The 15,758-nt window shown below is 58.8% G+C and overlaps 1 protein-coding gene across 1 annotated transcript; it reads right to left on the bottom strand.

Annotated features, from left to right (window-relative positions):
* Positions 1 to 2,841: 2,841 nt before the first annotated feature.
* DES (desmin) lies at positions 2,842 to 8,448 on the bottom strand. The gene is made up of 9 exons (XM_068138806.1): positions 7,810 to 8,448; positions 6,081 to 6,141; positions 5,812 to 5,907; positions 5,563 to 5,724; positions 5,346 to 5,471; positions 4,474 to 4,694; positions 4,299 to 4,348; positions 3,937 to 4,019; positions 2,842 to 3,785 (listed from the first exon to the last, which is right to left on the bottom strand). The coding sequence occupies exons 1-9, from the start codon at positions 8,361 to 8,363 to the stop codon at positions 3,744 to 3,746; spliced, it is 1,395 nt and encodes a 464-aa protein (XP_067994907.1). The 5' UTR covers positions 8,364 to 8,448; the 3' UTR covers positions 2,842 to 3,743.
* Between the last annotated feature and the right edge of the window lie 7,310 nt (positions 8,449 to 15,758).

The raw sequence follows: 15,758 nt of genomic DNA on the forward strand, positions 1-15,758 counted from the left end.
GCTGCCTCTCCTCTCCCCCTCTTCACCCCCGCAGCCCCAGGGTGCTGGGTGCCTGCCAGGGGTTTCAGAGCAGGGGCAGCCCCCAGTCCAGATGCTGTCCGGTTCAGTGCCTCCCCCCCGCCGGCTGCAGCCCCGAAGGTCGCAGTGCCGTGGGCAAGTGAGAGGCTATTTTTAGGCGGGGACTCAGGTTGCTGCTCGCAGAACCACCACTCACAGAACACCCAGTGCAGTGTAGCACCAACACCCCATGCTCCACTGCAACCCCAAGCCCGCCCAGCGCCTCGGCACCTGCTCCTTCGCTGGCCTGACTACGAGTCCAACGGGTGCCGGCCGCTGGCGGAGCCGTCCCAGCCCTGGGGCCTTGGCGTCCCCCCCGCACCCCGTCTGTCCCGTCCCGCACGGCCCCTGCTGAGCTGCGCTCCCTCTGCCCCCTCTCACGAAGTGGCAGCTGCCTCTGATATGTCACATTCCTTGGCCAGGCTCCCCCTCTCCGCGCCCGCCGCCCCAGCCCTGCAGCCCAGCTCTGCCTGGCAAAGATAGAAAGGGGCCAGCTCCTTTCCATATTAGCAAAGAGACTGAGGGGAGAACCCAGCCTTTCTCCCCTCCCTTCCCCTTCTCCGTCACTGTCACCAGATCGGGACATAGAGACCCTGGTGGCATGCGGAGGGAAAGGACACAGTCATGCTTCCTGCAACGCGAGACCCCAGGCAGGAGCCAGCCCTGCGGGGCCTCTTAGCCTCATCCCCAGCAGGCACCAGAGGTAAGAGTCCCTGCATCCCTGCTCATCCCAAATCCACCCTGTCGAAAACAGCAAACCCTGATTTCTCCCACTGAGCCTCTCCTTCACTGCCCTGGTCAGCATAGGTCTTGGCCAGCCCCCCGTTCAAGCCCTGATTGGAGCAGGAGCACCCCACTCTTTGGGCTTGGGGTGGCACTCCTGGAGCCAGGCAGGGCTTCCCCAGCTCCCAGTGTGATGGCACACATCTCAACAGCTGGCCCGGCCACCCTTGCCAGGGCTGTAAATCCGGGTGAGCAGGAGGAGGGCAACATAGCATGCTGCTCCCCAGCTGCAGGCCAGCCCCAATGAATGGAATGGAATGGAATGGAATGGAATGGAATGGAATAGAATAGAATAGAATAGAATAGAATAGAATAGAATAGAATAGAATAGAATAGAATAGAATAGAATAGAATAGAATAGAATAGAATAGAATTAACCAGGTTGGAAATTACCCTCAAGATCATCAAGTCCAACCTATCACCCAACAATATCTAATCAACTAAACCATGGCACCAAGTTCCTCATCCAGTCTCTTCCTAAACACCTCCAGTGATGGTGACTCCACCACCTCCCTGGGCAGCCCTTTCCAATGGCCAAACATTCTTTCTGTGAAGAATTTCTTCCTAACATCCAGCCTAAACCTCCCCTGGTGCATCTTGAGATTTTGTCCTCTTGTTCTGGTGCTGGTTGCCTTCAGGTAGTTTTAGACAGCAGTGAGGTCTCCTCTGAGCCTCCTCTTCTCCAGGCTCCAGCACAGCCCGTTGCCAACAGTCCAACACTCCCGGCACTAGTGAAGCTTCATCATCAAGGAAAAAAATCCCAGGCTCGGGTGTCTGAGGCACACCAGAGCAGGATGCTCTGCTAGACACAGTCCCACAGTGGCTGAGCAAGCCTCGGGGTCTCTGGAGGCTGAAGGAGAAGCCTGCCAGAGCCTTGGCAGAGAGTGGTTCTTTCATGCTTGTGCTGCCCCGCGGGTACAGAACTGCTCTGATCCCTGCGTGTCTTCCCAGCCCGGGGGACAGAATCCTGGCTCAGCCATCCAGAAGCGGGCAGGGAAAGGAGGTGGTCGTCCCTTCCAGGGCAGCCCTGGGGACTGTCCTCGATGTCACAGGGCCACCTGCTGGAGGTAGCCCTTCAGATACTAAATTCTCCCGGCCCTGGCAGGCCCTGCAGCCAAAACTAGAGTTTGCCACAGTGGCATCTTCACCAGGGACCGTCCCATCCCCACTGCTGGCAGCAGCATCCGCCTTGTCCCTAAAACAACTCCCCACCACCACCAAGCCACTTGAGCTCCCAGGTCTCTACTGCCTGGCAGGGGTGGCGTGGACCCTTTGATGTATCCCAGAACAGAGCAATCCTGAATCTCTGCTGCTTGTGGGATGCTTGACCCTGGATTCCCCTGATTCATCCCCTGACCCTGAAGCAAAGGAACTGAAGCCCAGATCACCACATTCCAACCACGGGAAGAAGGCATTTGTGCTGGGAGGAGATGGTGGAGGGGACAGATTGAGGTTGGAGATTGAGGTTGGAGTGAGACTAGGGCTACAGTTGTGGGGCTGATGACTGTGAAGTGCTGTGGAAGAGGTAAATTTAGGAAGAGCAAGGGCTGTGCTTTCAAGTAAGTGGCAATGGTGGAGGCTTGGAGAGGTCCCTGTCAGGTGTGGGTCTGGGACAAAGCTGGCCCAAGTGAGGGCAGAAGGGGGGGCATCTGTGGGGCTGAAAGCCACTGGACCATGGTGTGGGGCCCCGGGTGTATGGGTGGGCAGAGATCAGTCACCTAGAGCCCCTCTGAACCTGATCAGAGCTTGGCTGCCACTGCTCCCATTCCCAGCAGGGCTCTCCCAACCAATGCAACTGGGAAATACACCATCAGCAGCAGCAGAATGCTCTAGGGCACCTTCAGTGTGGGGGCCCAGCCGCCTAGGGAAGAGATGGCTCAGGGGGATGCTGGCCCCAAATCCAGCCCAGTCCCTGAGGCTCATGTGATTCCCCACCATGGCATGCCACCTCCCCACCACTCCATCCCATCCCTGCCACAGAGATACACTGAGAGGAAGGGGTGATGCTCCACTGTTTATTTCAGCCGTCTGAAGAGTCATATAGACGCAGTGGGGTGGGGGTGCTGTGGGGCAAGGGGTGGAGGCACCTGCCCTGGCCCCCAGGCCTCTCTCCGGCTCTTCTCCTTCTCTCACCCCTCTCTCCCACTCATTCACTCCTCCTCTCTCCTGTGTCCACCTACAAGTACCCTCTTGGCTCACAAGCCTGGCCTCTGCTGCTGGGGGTCCCCATGATGGGGGTGGGCACTGCCCTTCTCTGCCCCAAGGGGCTGTCTCTTGGGCCAGGGGGGAGAGTAGGACCCCAGCTCCCCTGGGCAGGGAGGAATGCAGGTTGGGAGCACCTTGGCTTGGACCCAGGTGGAGAACAGGGGGCTTGGCCTGGACCTCAGTTCTCCCCATCCCTAGCACCACCACCATGCACCCAGAGAAGTGCCAGCTCTGGGGAGGCCAGTGGTGCTGGTGCGGGAGGACAGGGGATGGGTCCCTGATCCCGCAGGATGAACCTCAAGCCCATGCCTGGTGCGGGGAGGGGGCTGTGGGGGATGCAGAACCTGCTGCTGGGACCGTCCAGCTCTCTGGGGAGCTGTCCCAGGCCACCACCTGCTCCCCCCCAGCCCCTCCTGCCTGTCCCCTGCCTCCCTCCCTCCTGCCACCCCCCCTTCCCCGGCCCGGGCCTGATCCTGATGCTGGCGTTGCTGCTGCAAAGCTGCAAAAGCAGAGCGAGCGTTTTGAAGCCAAGGGAGAGAGCCTGGGGCATGCAAGGAGCCCGGAGGCAGCTGCGCAGGGGGAGACCCCTCAGGCAATGCCAGGGGAGTGCCGGGGACAAGGTGGGGGCAGGAGGGGGGCTTGGCATCGGGATGGAGGCAGGGATGGAAGGTGCCTGTGGGCTGCCAGAGCAGCCTCCTCTACAGCACTTCGTGCTGCTGCTGGGTTGCCTCGCTCACCACCTGCCAAGAAAGACACACTGTGAGACACCGTGCCCTGCCAGCACCGTGAGGTGCCATGCTGTGCCAGCACCAAAGCCCCGATTGTGGGGACGGGTACCGTGCTCAGCCCTCTGGACCTCCCTGCCACAGCGTTGTGCTGCCCTGTACTCACCTCCCCATCTCGGGTTTCGATCGTTTTGATCATCACGGTCTTTTTGGTGTGCACCTCAGAGCCGCGTTGCTCTGGGCTGGTCTCTGCAAATGGGAGGACACAGCAGATGGGACCTCGGGGATGTGTAGCATAGGGACACAACAGTGGAGTTGGGGCCACTGAGGGGGTTTCGGGAGCCCTGGCTCAACCTCTTCTCAGCTCATGGCAACACCAAGTGCCCCCCACTCCACAAATTCAGAGTGGCACCCATGCATCCCCAAACGGACAGCACGGCTACAACCCCCCAGGAAGGGCACTTGACCCCACACTGGTGATCCCTGGGGACTCATCCCACATCCTTCTCCTCACGGGGTGATGCTCACCTCGGAAATTGAGCGCAGAGGCAAAGGTCTGGTGCATGGGGATACTGATCCTGTGGGGACACAGAAGGGAGAACTCAGTGCCAGCCAGCCCTGGCCCTCAGGTGTCTGCTCAAAGCATGGGACCCACAATTCACCTGCTAGTCCCTCCACCTTGCTTGCCCCTCCTGCCACTCACCGGCTCTCCTCGCCCTCCAGCAGCTTGCGGTATGTGGCAATCTCCACATCCAGAGCCATCTTGACATTGAGCAGGTCCTGATACTCGCGCAGGTGGCGAGCCATCTCATCCTTCAGGTGCCGGATCTCCTCCTCCAGCCGAGCAATGGTGTCCTGGTAGCCACCAGCCTCCCCTGCAAAGCGCTCCTCCATCTCCCGCATCTGACGCATCAGTGAGTCGTTCTGGGGAGACAGGGAACCTCAGCAAGAGGGCAGACCCAGAGAGGCCACCTGGGGAGGTGGAAATGGGGATTCTGGGGGGCCCTAGGGAAGAGAAAGGAACCTGCAAGAACTGTGGTCAGCCCTGGAGTGGGGTCCATCTGACATGGGACCATGATCTGTGACTGTTACCCTCTATCTGCCTGGGAAGGCAGGCTCCAGTGAAGGCAAGCTGGGCAGGCACACAGACTCCCCAGCAAAGCTATCTTACCCCAGTGGGAGGGCACGGAGGGGTGCAGGAGCACTGAGCAGCTGCCCAGGGTTGGCACTACCACACTATTGGCTGCTGGGTGGCTCATCTGACCATGACAGGTTGGGCCTGATATGCCTTGTTTGTTTGCAACCATGCTCTCAGCCTGCAACCAGACACCCTATGCCCTGCACATGCCTTTCTGGTGCCTCCCAGGCTGGGGCACCTTTTGCAGTTTGTGCTTTGACCCAAGAGCTCAACCAAAACACCTCACAGAGGGCCACACTGACACTGGGGGAAGTGCAGCCCAAAGCTGGGAAACCAGTCCCACTGTGGCAGCAACTCAGAGCCCTCCAACACAAAGAAGTTTCCTAGCAGCCCTGGAGCAGCATATACCTGTCTGCCCAACACTGCCCACAGCTCACCGTGCCCTTGAGAGCATCAATCTCGCAGGTGTAGGACTGGATCTGGTGCCGGTACTCCAACATCTCCTGTTTGGCCTGCCGCAGCGCATCGTTATTCTTGTTTGCTGCCTGTGTCAGGTCATTCACCTGGGGAGAGACCAAGGTCAGTGGACACAGCCACTGAGATAGCTAGGACTCACTATGCCAGGACAAACCTGGAGCCCACCGCCTCTCACACCTTGGACTTGTACCACTCCTCAGCCTCAGCAATGTTCTTGGCAGCGATGCTCTCATACTGAGCACGGATGTCCCGCAGTGCAGCTGTCAGGTCGGGCTTGGAGATGTCCATCTCCACCTGGATGTGCTGTTCCTGCAGCTGAGCCTGCAGCTCCCTGATTTCCTGGGGTGACAAAGAGGCATCTTACAGCACCATTCCATCCCCTAACCCCATGGGTGCCCAGAAGAAAGGAGGTCACTCCTGGCCTACCTCTTCGTGAACCTTCTTGAGGAAGGCAATCTCCTCCTGCAGGGACTCAATGCGTCTTTCCAGGTCAATGCGTGCCAACGTGGCTGCATCCACATCCTGGAGAGACACAGAGAGAGGGGTAGTGGAGAGACTGGGAGAGACCACCAGGGCTAGAAGGTGAAAAGCTGCGCCCAGGGCTAAGCCCTGGTGCTGGGGCTGAGCTGCCAAGGGGAGATGGGGCTGAAAGGTAAGGCAATAAGTTTCATGGCATATCCAGGACAAGTACTCACAGCTCTGAAAGCAGCCAGGTTGTTCTCAGCCTCCTCCTTCAGCTGGATCTCTTCTTGTAGCCTGCAGGCAGAGAGGGGAGGTTAGGGGAGTCCAGTAGCAGTGTCCTCCCTGAGTTGTCCCAGAGCCCAGTGTGTCTCAGTGTGAAGACAGTAGATTATCCTGTGTTCCCAGCAGGCAGCAGGAGGGCTGGCAGGAGGCCAGGGGCTCTTCCTCCTATTCCCTATTATAGTCAATGCTGGAGAGAGCACAAAGGCATGAGGTCAGCTTGGTGCCACACGCATTGCCCCGGCCCTTATAGGGGAGAGTAGCCAGCAGCCAGAGGGGCAGGGTGCAGGGTCTGGCATAGGGGGCCCAAGGAATGGCCATCAGCTGAGCTGTCTGGGGACAGCAGGAGATGACAGGCAGGTCTCAGTGATATTGTGGGAGAAGGCTGTGGAGTAGGGACCACTGGGGTGTGAGCCCAAGGCGAGGGCTAGGGAGCCAGCTGTGCCAGGGGAGGGGGCAGTATTGCAGGCTGCCCATCATGAGGAAGGCAGTGGGGAGGAGACAGAGGTGCCCAGGTGGTGTTGACATGATGCATCAGGAGCTGGACACTTGTTTGTTCTGGATCCTACTCCTCTCCTGACACTGAGAAGTCCTCCCTGCCACCACCCCTAGCCTTCCAGCATCAGGGGCTCTACCCCAGCAGGACACCAGCACTCTGGGCAGCGGCAGCAGGCTGTGTTATCTCCTGGAGATGGGGCCTGGGCACAAAGGGTAGGAGGGAAGGTGCAGACCAGCATCAGAACAAGCAGCTTCCCCTGAGCATCCACCCTTGCTGCCAGGTGTCCCCACACTGGTCAGTCCCTGGGTGAGGGTGACTCAGCCTGGCTGATCTTTGTGGCTATTTCCTCATAACGCTATCATCCTCCCCACCACCAGCCAGGCCTATTGCATCCTTGGGGTGTCCCCACTTTCTTGGGGCACTGGGGACACCTACAACAGGCCTGGAGCATCCCTGACCTGCAGAAGTGTGGCCACTTCCTCCCCTCCCTCTTTTGCATCTGGAGCTTTTGGAGCAATCCCCTGGATCATCCTCCCCCTCACTTCCACCTGCCTGGCTCTGTCCATGTGTCTGTCTCACAGGGCTTAGTTCACCCATGCACTCACCAGTCCTGCCTGGACCAGGGAGGGGAATCTCTCCAATTGCCATCTCTGGAGGTTCCAGGACATCACAGCCCTACCTCGACCCTGCTGCCAGGGAGGGCATGCGGGACACCTCTGCTGGCAAGAGCCATTCTGCCCACTGGGTGCTGGGGCAAGGGCAGGCAGTGGCCATCCAGATTCCCTGCTGAGATGCCTAGGCTGTGGGCACCTCCCTTGTTGCTGGGCCAGCTCCCTCCCCCTGCCTGCCTCTTGATATGGGTCAGGGAGTACCCAGCACTGGTGTAGTGGGTCGCAACTACCCTGTTCTCAGACTGCACAGCCAGGACTTAGCATCCTGCAAAGTGCCCTGCAGATGAGTGCAGCCAGCAAGAGGCCTGGCCAAGGTGCTCTTTCACCCCAGGGGACAGGTCAAGGGGGGAACAGAGTACTGGGGACATGATGCGCTCCAAGTGTGGGGCACAAGGACAGCAGTTTACACCTGAGAAGCTCTCGGAAGCTCTGAGAAGCTCTGCTGCCACTGATCCCTAGGGATGGAGATGCAGAGATGGATGAGCACAGGGACATGCCGGGGCCCCTCCTCACCTCTGCTTGAGCTTCTGCAGGTCATCGAGCAGGTTGTCGCGCTCGACTTCGACACGGGCGCGCTGGTTGGTGAGCAGTTCCACCTGGCGTCGTAGCTCTCGCAGCTCCTCTTCGTACATCTCAGCCACACGGGTGGGCTCCTTGCCCCGCAGGCGGTTCACCTCAGCCACCATCAGGGCATTCTGCTGCTCCAGGAAGCGCACCTTCTCGATGTAGTTGGCAAAGCGGTCATTGAGCTCTTGCAGCTCCACCTTCTCATTGGTGCGGGTCTGAAGGAACTCCTGGTTCATGGCATCGGCCAGGCTGAAGTCCAGCAACTCACCGGCACCTTGATAGGCGCTTTGGTAAGAGCGCAGGGGCGTCACACGGGTGGTGCGGAAGCTGGACAGGCTGGGGACGGCCGAGGTGCGGGACACCTGGTAGACGCGGGAGGTGACGGAGCTTCCGCTGCTGCCCTTGCCCCCGAAAGAGGCACGGGAGAACACCGGGGAGCCGCCGCCGAAGGTGCGGCGGTAGGAAGAGACCCGCTGGCTGGAGGAGTAGGACTGGCTCATGGTGGCAGCGTGGGGTGGCGAGGCCGGAGCAGGGAGCAGGCAGCGGGGCTGGCGAACGGCCGGCGTCCTCGGCGAGGCGTCGGGAGGGGACCCGTGCCGCTGCTATTTGTATCCTGCTGACATCACTCGCTCCTCCTGCTGCCGGGCAGCTGGGGGATGCTGCTGCGGGAGGGGGATGGCCTCCAGCCCCCGCCCACTGCCCCTCACTTGCCCACGCCACTAGACCGCGGCCCCTTGATCAGGCAATGGTGATGCCTGTGAACCCCAGGCGCCCCCAGGCCACGCTGGTTTTTGAGCCTCCCTGCTGACACCCACTGCACTGCTCTGTCCCCAGGGATTTGAGGAAGTAGAGTAGGCTGGTGGTAAGCCCCTCAGAGCCCCATCGGGGCACAGTGCCATCCAGGGGGGGCATGGACAGACATATGGCCCAGGCTGTGCTGAGGGGGAAAGGAGACTCAGCCCCTCACACCCTCACTCAATCCCTTGGAGCCAGATCCCACACCCAGTAGTCACCATCAGCAAAATCACCTGGAATACCCCAAAATGTCCCTGATGATTTCCTGACCCACCCCACAGCAAAAGCATCAGGCTCGACTCTCCATGTGGGACCACACTCCATCCCCCCATACCGAGAGAGGGCAAGGGAGGGCCCTGGGGAGGGGGTGATGTGTGAACGTGCTTGTGCTGACCCACCACCCAAAATCCTCCTTTGATGCAGGGAGCTGAGGGTTTGCCCATGGCTGGGCCCTTTCAGGGTGCTACTGAGTGACCCTGAGCAGGTGCTGGGTCCCAGCAATCCTGGTGACATCACCCCCGAGGTCCTGCTCTGGTACATTCCCGAAGCAGCAGGCACCCAACGAAAATAGCCTCCCAAGCTCATATGCTGGGACATATGTGGTATTTATAGCCGCCGGACATATCATGTTAACCCTTCTTGCATCAGGTGTGTAGAACCACAGTTGGATGGCGACCCTGCCTGGAGAAAACACAGATCCTGTCTGGTCCCCACCACCCCGAGAGCAGTACAAAGCACCCTGCACATCCTGGGGTGCTTCAGGCTCTTCCCTGTCTCCTCAACTTCCCCCTTGGTAGTATTTTGGGAAACAGGAAGCCCAGCCTAGCTCCCCAAATCTTCCCAGAATGGGAAATACCCTAGTTCAACCCAAGGCCCCCATCAGAGCTTCCCAAATCCTGGACAGGTTGTGGGCCAAGGCAGGGACACCCCAGGACCATTCATAAAGTCATGCCAACTAAAACAGGCAGCCTGAGGAAGAGAGGCTGTGCTGGGGAAAATCACTGGAGGACTGAACCTTGTCTGGGCAGCACCCCCTCCTCTCCAGTCACCCTAGCCTGAGGGTCAGCTGGTGACCCCCAGCCCTGCTCAAGGCAGGCTGTTCTGGCTGACATCAGCTGGCACAGCCCCAGCACCTCTGTCCCTGGAGGCCCTGGCAGAGGAGGACTACTATGCCACTGGGCACCGAGTGACTCAGCTGCAGCAGCAGCTCTTAACCCTGCCTATTCCCACACCTCGTGGCCCTCCATGGCAGCTGTAGTACAGACACTGAGCTTTGCCACGGCTTGCCTGTGGCAGCATCAGCGTGACAATGACTTGGGCTTGGTCACAGCAGCATCCCCAACCGTCCTGGCTCCAGGAGTAACTCCTGCCTGCTGCCTGCCAACCCCTGGCCACCTGAGGGGCCACCAAAGGTCTGAGCCCCACAGTCATACAGATAGGCAGAGGTTCAGTGCTCCACATCTCTTCTGTCTGCAGCTAAGCCCCCATCCCTGGAGCTCCTCTCAACCACCATAGCCTCAGGATAATACAGCAGCTTCCCAGAGGGTGAACAGTGCCTGGCGGAACCTGCCTTTAAAAGGGAAGGTATTTCCAGATGGGGTTGTTTCATCACAGCACAGGCGGGAGGATGGAAGGAAGGGGGGCTTGGGGGGTGGGGGGGAGAAGATGGAAAAACAGACAGCATCCTTCCTCCTCCTGGCCCTGCTTCGAGCATGCCCTGAACATCCCTGAGCCCTGCACGTGTGCCCTGCCTGACGCATGAATACCAGCAGGGTGGCATGCCAGCCCTTAGCTGGGGTGCAGAGGGGCAGGTGGGTGCCCACACTGGTGCAGGCGACCTCAGGAGTTTGGGTACAGCACAGTGTCAGCTGTACCATCCAGCCATCCCTTCCCATGACCTAATCCTGCTTCCCTGCTGCCTGGGGGTGTGGGGTAGATGGGCCCCACAGGAATGGTCTGTCCAGTGGTGTTCAGCACCCTGCCCCAGTGCTTCAGGTAGGATGGTGCAAACCCCATCTCAGGCCTGAAGAGTCCTTGACCCCATCCCATGGAACAGGGGAGGGAAGGGCTGGTGTGCCCTGGAGAGGGGAAACAGAGGCTGTGACAGCAGTCAAGGAAAATCCACTTTAAACAGCCTGTCCTAAATCGAGGTCAGAAGGATGCTGCTTGTTAACCCCTCTGAACTGCTTCCCTTCCTAGCAGCAGTGCCCAAGAGTGCATTCCCCCAGACCCCTGTGCAGGCAGGGGCCACTCCTTTCAGAGAGGGTGGGCAGATGTCTTGGACTTTCCACAGCCTCTTAGGAAAGTCCTGTCTTCATGGGAAGCAGGGGATGAGAAGCAAGACCCAGGGACCCTGCCAGAGGCCCATTCCAGGGATGTGGCCCCAAGCACTCAGTGCCAGCTGAAACCCCATTTGCTGTGAAAAGTGAGGAGGCTGCAACAAGAAAGCAGAGGTGCAGGGTTGCCTCCTGCCCTGTCCAGCCTCACTCAGCCTCCCCACAGCTCCATCCCAGGCCAGGCTGACCCAGACTGGCGGAGCCTGGGAAACAGCCCTGGAGCCCCCGCACTGGCCTCGCCCCAGCTCCCGCCAAGCTCTGGGACGAAGCCGCTGCCGGGAAGCTGGAATGTCAAACAACTCCCTCCAGTCATGACATCTCTTGAGCGAAGCCAGCTGCATCCCGTGGCTGCCCCTCCTCCCTGGCCCTCCCTCCCCACTGCTCCCCAAGGATTTAAGCTGCCCGGGGAGCTGAACACAACATTCCTGGGCTGCAGGCACTTCGTGGCTCGGAGCTGGGCAGGATGTGTGGATGGGGTGGCTGCCCCTCCTCAGCTCTGTACCTTGCCACCAGGGCCTCCATGCCCACCCTGTGTCTGGCCTTGGCTTGGGGGTGAGCAGAGGGATGGGAATGAAGCAGTGAGGACATCCATCCCCCTTTCTCCTGGCCTCTGGCTGTCTCACTCCATCCCACTCCTTTTACAGCCATGAGCCTCCCAGGCTCCTTTACCCTAAGAAGGAAGGAGTGTTTGGCCCATTCCCTGGCGCTGACGGTCCCACGGCACATTGTCTAAATAGGAGATATTTCTCCTTCCCTGCCTGGACCATGGCCCAGCCTGGCCCACCAAGGTACCAGGAGCTGATGGGTACCCTACAGGCTGCAACCCCCCAGCCCACTGCTCACCCCAGCTGCTCCCATGCCTTTGCTGACCCCAGGACTTGGGGCTGGCATTGTGGCTGTACATCCTGCCTGGCTGCCCCTAGTCACACCTCCTGTGACCCCAAGTGATGGGGATGCTGGGGATGATGGTGTGTCTCCAAATGGTACAGTGATGCTGCGGGTGCACAGCCTGTGTGGATTCTGGGGGTGGCCAGATAACCCTCGTGGGTGCTGGGGGGTGTTTTCTTGCACCCCTGCAACTGTGTAGGTCCCCTGGGTGAGTTGCTGCCTCTGTGGTCCATGAGGACATTGGGGAAGACCTGTTACCCCCAGGGCCATGTTGATGTTGGAGGAGAATTCCATGCATATGTGGAGGCTCAAGGCCCATGCCTGCCTCCATCAGGATGACAAGGGTGTTCACCCATCCCTGCAGCCCACAGGCAGGTTGGGGATGTCCACTTGCTCTCATTTTCTCTGAGAATGTTCACTTGCCCCTGTGACCACAAGGATTCTGGAGATGCCTAGCTGTCCTCAAGGCTATGTGGATGTCAGGATGATTTGCTGTCTTTGTGATCCACAAGGATTCTGGGGTGTCTGTCTGCCCTCCTGCAGGCCTCGATAGCATCACCCATACCAGTGAGATGAGGTAGCAGTTACCCACTGCATCACTGGCAGTTTACGCAAGGCATGGAGACCATTTGCTCAGCCTCCAACAATGCCCAAGCTGTGATTTCACTTTCCCATGCCCAGACACATGGCCTGAGAGGTGGGGGGGAGCCACCTCACTTGATGTCATCCCTGCACTCCTCCTGGTAGGGTGGGCAGGGAGGGGGTCCAAGCAGCCTGTCAGGCAGCAGGAGAAAGGGGTGGCACCTCCTGAAGCTCCAGTTCTGTTTATAGGCTTTGTCCTGGGCTGCACCTCCATTAACCCCTTACAGTGGGGCTCAGCTTAGGCTGCCTAGCCCCAGAGCCTACTCAGTATGGCACCCCAGGGAATGTGGGAAGGGGCACGGTGCCCTGTTCCTGTGGGTCTTGCCCCTGCCAGGCACCCCTGAGCACATGTGTGAGCTCAGTTTGTGGGGAGACAGGGGAGGAGGTGGTGCTAGTCTGGGGGCACTGCTTGAAGCTCCCTGCCTCACCAGGGGGTCTGTGAGGCAGAGAGATGGGGCCAGGAGCAATGCTTTCACAGGATCGTGGTGGTCAGGGTTGGGGGTGGCCACAGCAGGTGTTGCACATCCCCTGGCATCTAGCCAGGGGTGAGTCAGAGACCACCCGGAAATAGCCAGCGGGAGCTTTTTCTGGAAGCTCCACTCTCCTGTGAATAGCTGTGGCATGACAAGGCACTGCCCTTTGCTTGAGCCTGCAGGGCTGGGCAAGGGCCACACCCGGCCCTGCCACTCACTCCTGCTCTGGTCACCCCAGATCTGGGTACCCTCTGCTTCTGCACCCACCCTGGGACCCATCTGCCCTGGGCACCCATGTCCACCCCATTTGGTCTGAGCAGCCACGAGCTTAGGGGAACCAAGGGCTCCAAGCACCTGTACTGTACATGGCCCCAGAGGTCTCCCAGGAATGGCTTGGGGACCACACAGTAGTACCTGACCCTTAGCTGGGTGCCTGCTCCAGCCAAGAGTGATGCTAGCAGGAGGAGTAGGGGGGCAGCTGCCTGCCATCCATGTCTCTTCAGAAGGAAAGTGCAAAGTAGGGGGCATGTGTGCCCCAGCTCTGGGCTGAGTTGCTGGCTGCCACTCCCAGCCTGGTCTCATCTCAGCAGGGTGTTTTGCTGTGGTGGCTTTGGTTGACATAGAGACCCTCCAGCTGTCTGCTCACAGGGTGCTAGGTGGTGGGGGTGCTCAGTCCCTTTTGGGGAGAGGCAGGTGCTGGAGACTAGAAGTATAAATCCAGAGCTGTCATGAACTCCCAGCACAGCAGGTCTCAGAGTCAGGGGCAACAGGGCCCCACTTTCCAGTCTTCAGTACACAGATGGCATCTCAGGCTAACAGTGCACCCACACTGGTGACTCAGGAGATCAGAATCTGGCTGGCACGGAGCACCTGGGCCCCATGCAGTGCTCACAGGCTGCCACGTCCCTCCTAAGCCTGTATACTCATTGCTGGGAAGACACAGGATCCTGCTGGGAAATGATGCAGGAGCACTGATAGAAACCTAAAACCCCACTGCTGTACCCAGCCCATGCATAGGACACAGCCAAGGGCAAGTGCCATCCTGATCTGTGTGAGGCCCAGGGGTCCCATACCCTAGATGTGCCCAGGCTGTGCTCCCACTGGGGCTGGCAGGCAGCTGGGATGCTGCCCTGCCACTATGCCAACTCCCAGCACCCCTGTTCATCATCACCACTCAGGGACACTGATTCCCAACATGGTACCAATGGCTTGTGCTCCATTTTCTGCGAGGGCCAGGCAGTGTTAAGGCAGGGGAGCAGCAGTGATGGGGGACTGCAGCCTGGCCTACACCAGTGACTCATCCCAAAGATGTAACCATTCCCCTGGGCACTTGCACATCTGGGTAGCGTGGGGACAGCTGCTGATAGATCAAGCCCTGTTTTAGGGTAGCCTTGACTTATCTGGAGTTTGGAATTGGGGAACTCCAGGGAAGCACTGAAATAGATTCCCCATGGAGCTGGTCGAATCACCATCCCTGAAGATGTTTAAAAGATGTTGTGCTAAGGGACATGGTGTAGGACCAGATTTGGTAGCATTAGATAATGGTTGGACTTGATGACCTTAAAGGTCTTTTCCAACCAAAACAATCCTATGACCATCCCTGGGAATTCTGTCCTTGCCTCTTGGCTCCCACTTCAGCCCCTCCTGGCTGTTTCCAGCTTCCACCTACTCAGTCCCCATCTTTGCACTAATTTTGACAGGCAGTGAGTTTGCCTGGCCCCAGATCAGGGTGCAGGGTGCAGGAGTGGATTGCAGTGTGGGGGGCAGTGTGAAGTGGTGGATTGCAGGGTGCAGGGTGTGGGCTGCAGGGTGCAGGGTGTGGATTAGAGAGTGCAGGATGCACAGCCTGGATCGTGGAGTGTAGGCTGTATGGTGTGGATTGTGGAGTGTAGAGTGGCGGGGGTAGGGTGCGGATTTGAGAGTGCGCGATGCTGTATGAAGATTATGGGGTGCATGGTGAGTGGCATGTGGTGCATTGGTGAGGGGTAGAGTGTGAAGCCTGGGAAGTGCACGGGGAGTGGTGCAGGGTGCGCTTTGCTGTAGAAGCCCAACTGCTTCTTAGGGTCTCAAATTTTGTGTAGTGTAACATTGTGCCCCAGGAGGGAGTGTAGAGAGGGCAAGACCTGCATGGAGAGGGGAGGCATGAAATGCAGAGAGGACCCTGCTTACTGCAGCCTGAGCATGGGCTGCTCGTTCAGGAATCTAACCACGGTAGGAGGTAAACTCTGTGAAGGTGGGGCAGGGTCTTCCTGAGTTAATTTCTTCATTCTATGCCCATGCCCATGCCCACTCCACTCATAGTCCAAATGTATTTAAAAGGGTAATAGTATATTGATCGATGTGCAACTACCACAGAAGACTTTGCTGTGTCTACACCCACCAGTGAAGAACTACCTCAAGATCTGCACCGGTTCTGTGAGATACTACTGAAAGGCAATGTCACTTTCTCTTTTCCTCCTCCCATCTTCTACTCTCATGAACTATTTAATCTTTAAGGCACAAGAAACCAAACGCAGTCATAGTGAGCATATAATGCTCCTTGATTCAAATAAACTTAACTAATCAGCCCTTTGGTGTTGGTTCACCGCAATTTACTCTAAGAGAGCTTTCGATTCCAGCAGGACAACCCCCCTCGCTGCCCTGGGTACCTCGGCAATCGGGTCCTGACGTGCAGGGTGTGGACTATGGGGTGCGGGGCGCGGGGTGCAAGGTCTGGATTGGAGGGTGCAGGGTGCAGGGTGCGGATCGGAGGGTGCAGGGT

The sequence above is a fragment of the Melanerpes formicivorus genome, unplaced genomic scaffold (genome assembly GCF_026170545.1).
Source record: "Melanerpes formicivorus ecotype bairdi unplaced genomic scaffold, bMelFor1.0.p_v2 SCAF_5, whole genome shotgun sequence".
NCBI lineage: Eukaryota > Metazoa > Chordata > Aves > Piciformes > Picidae > Melanerpes > Melanerpes formicivorus.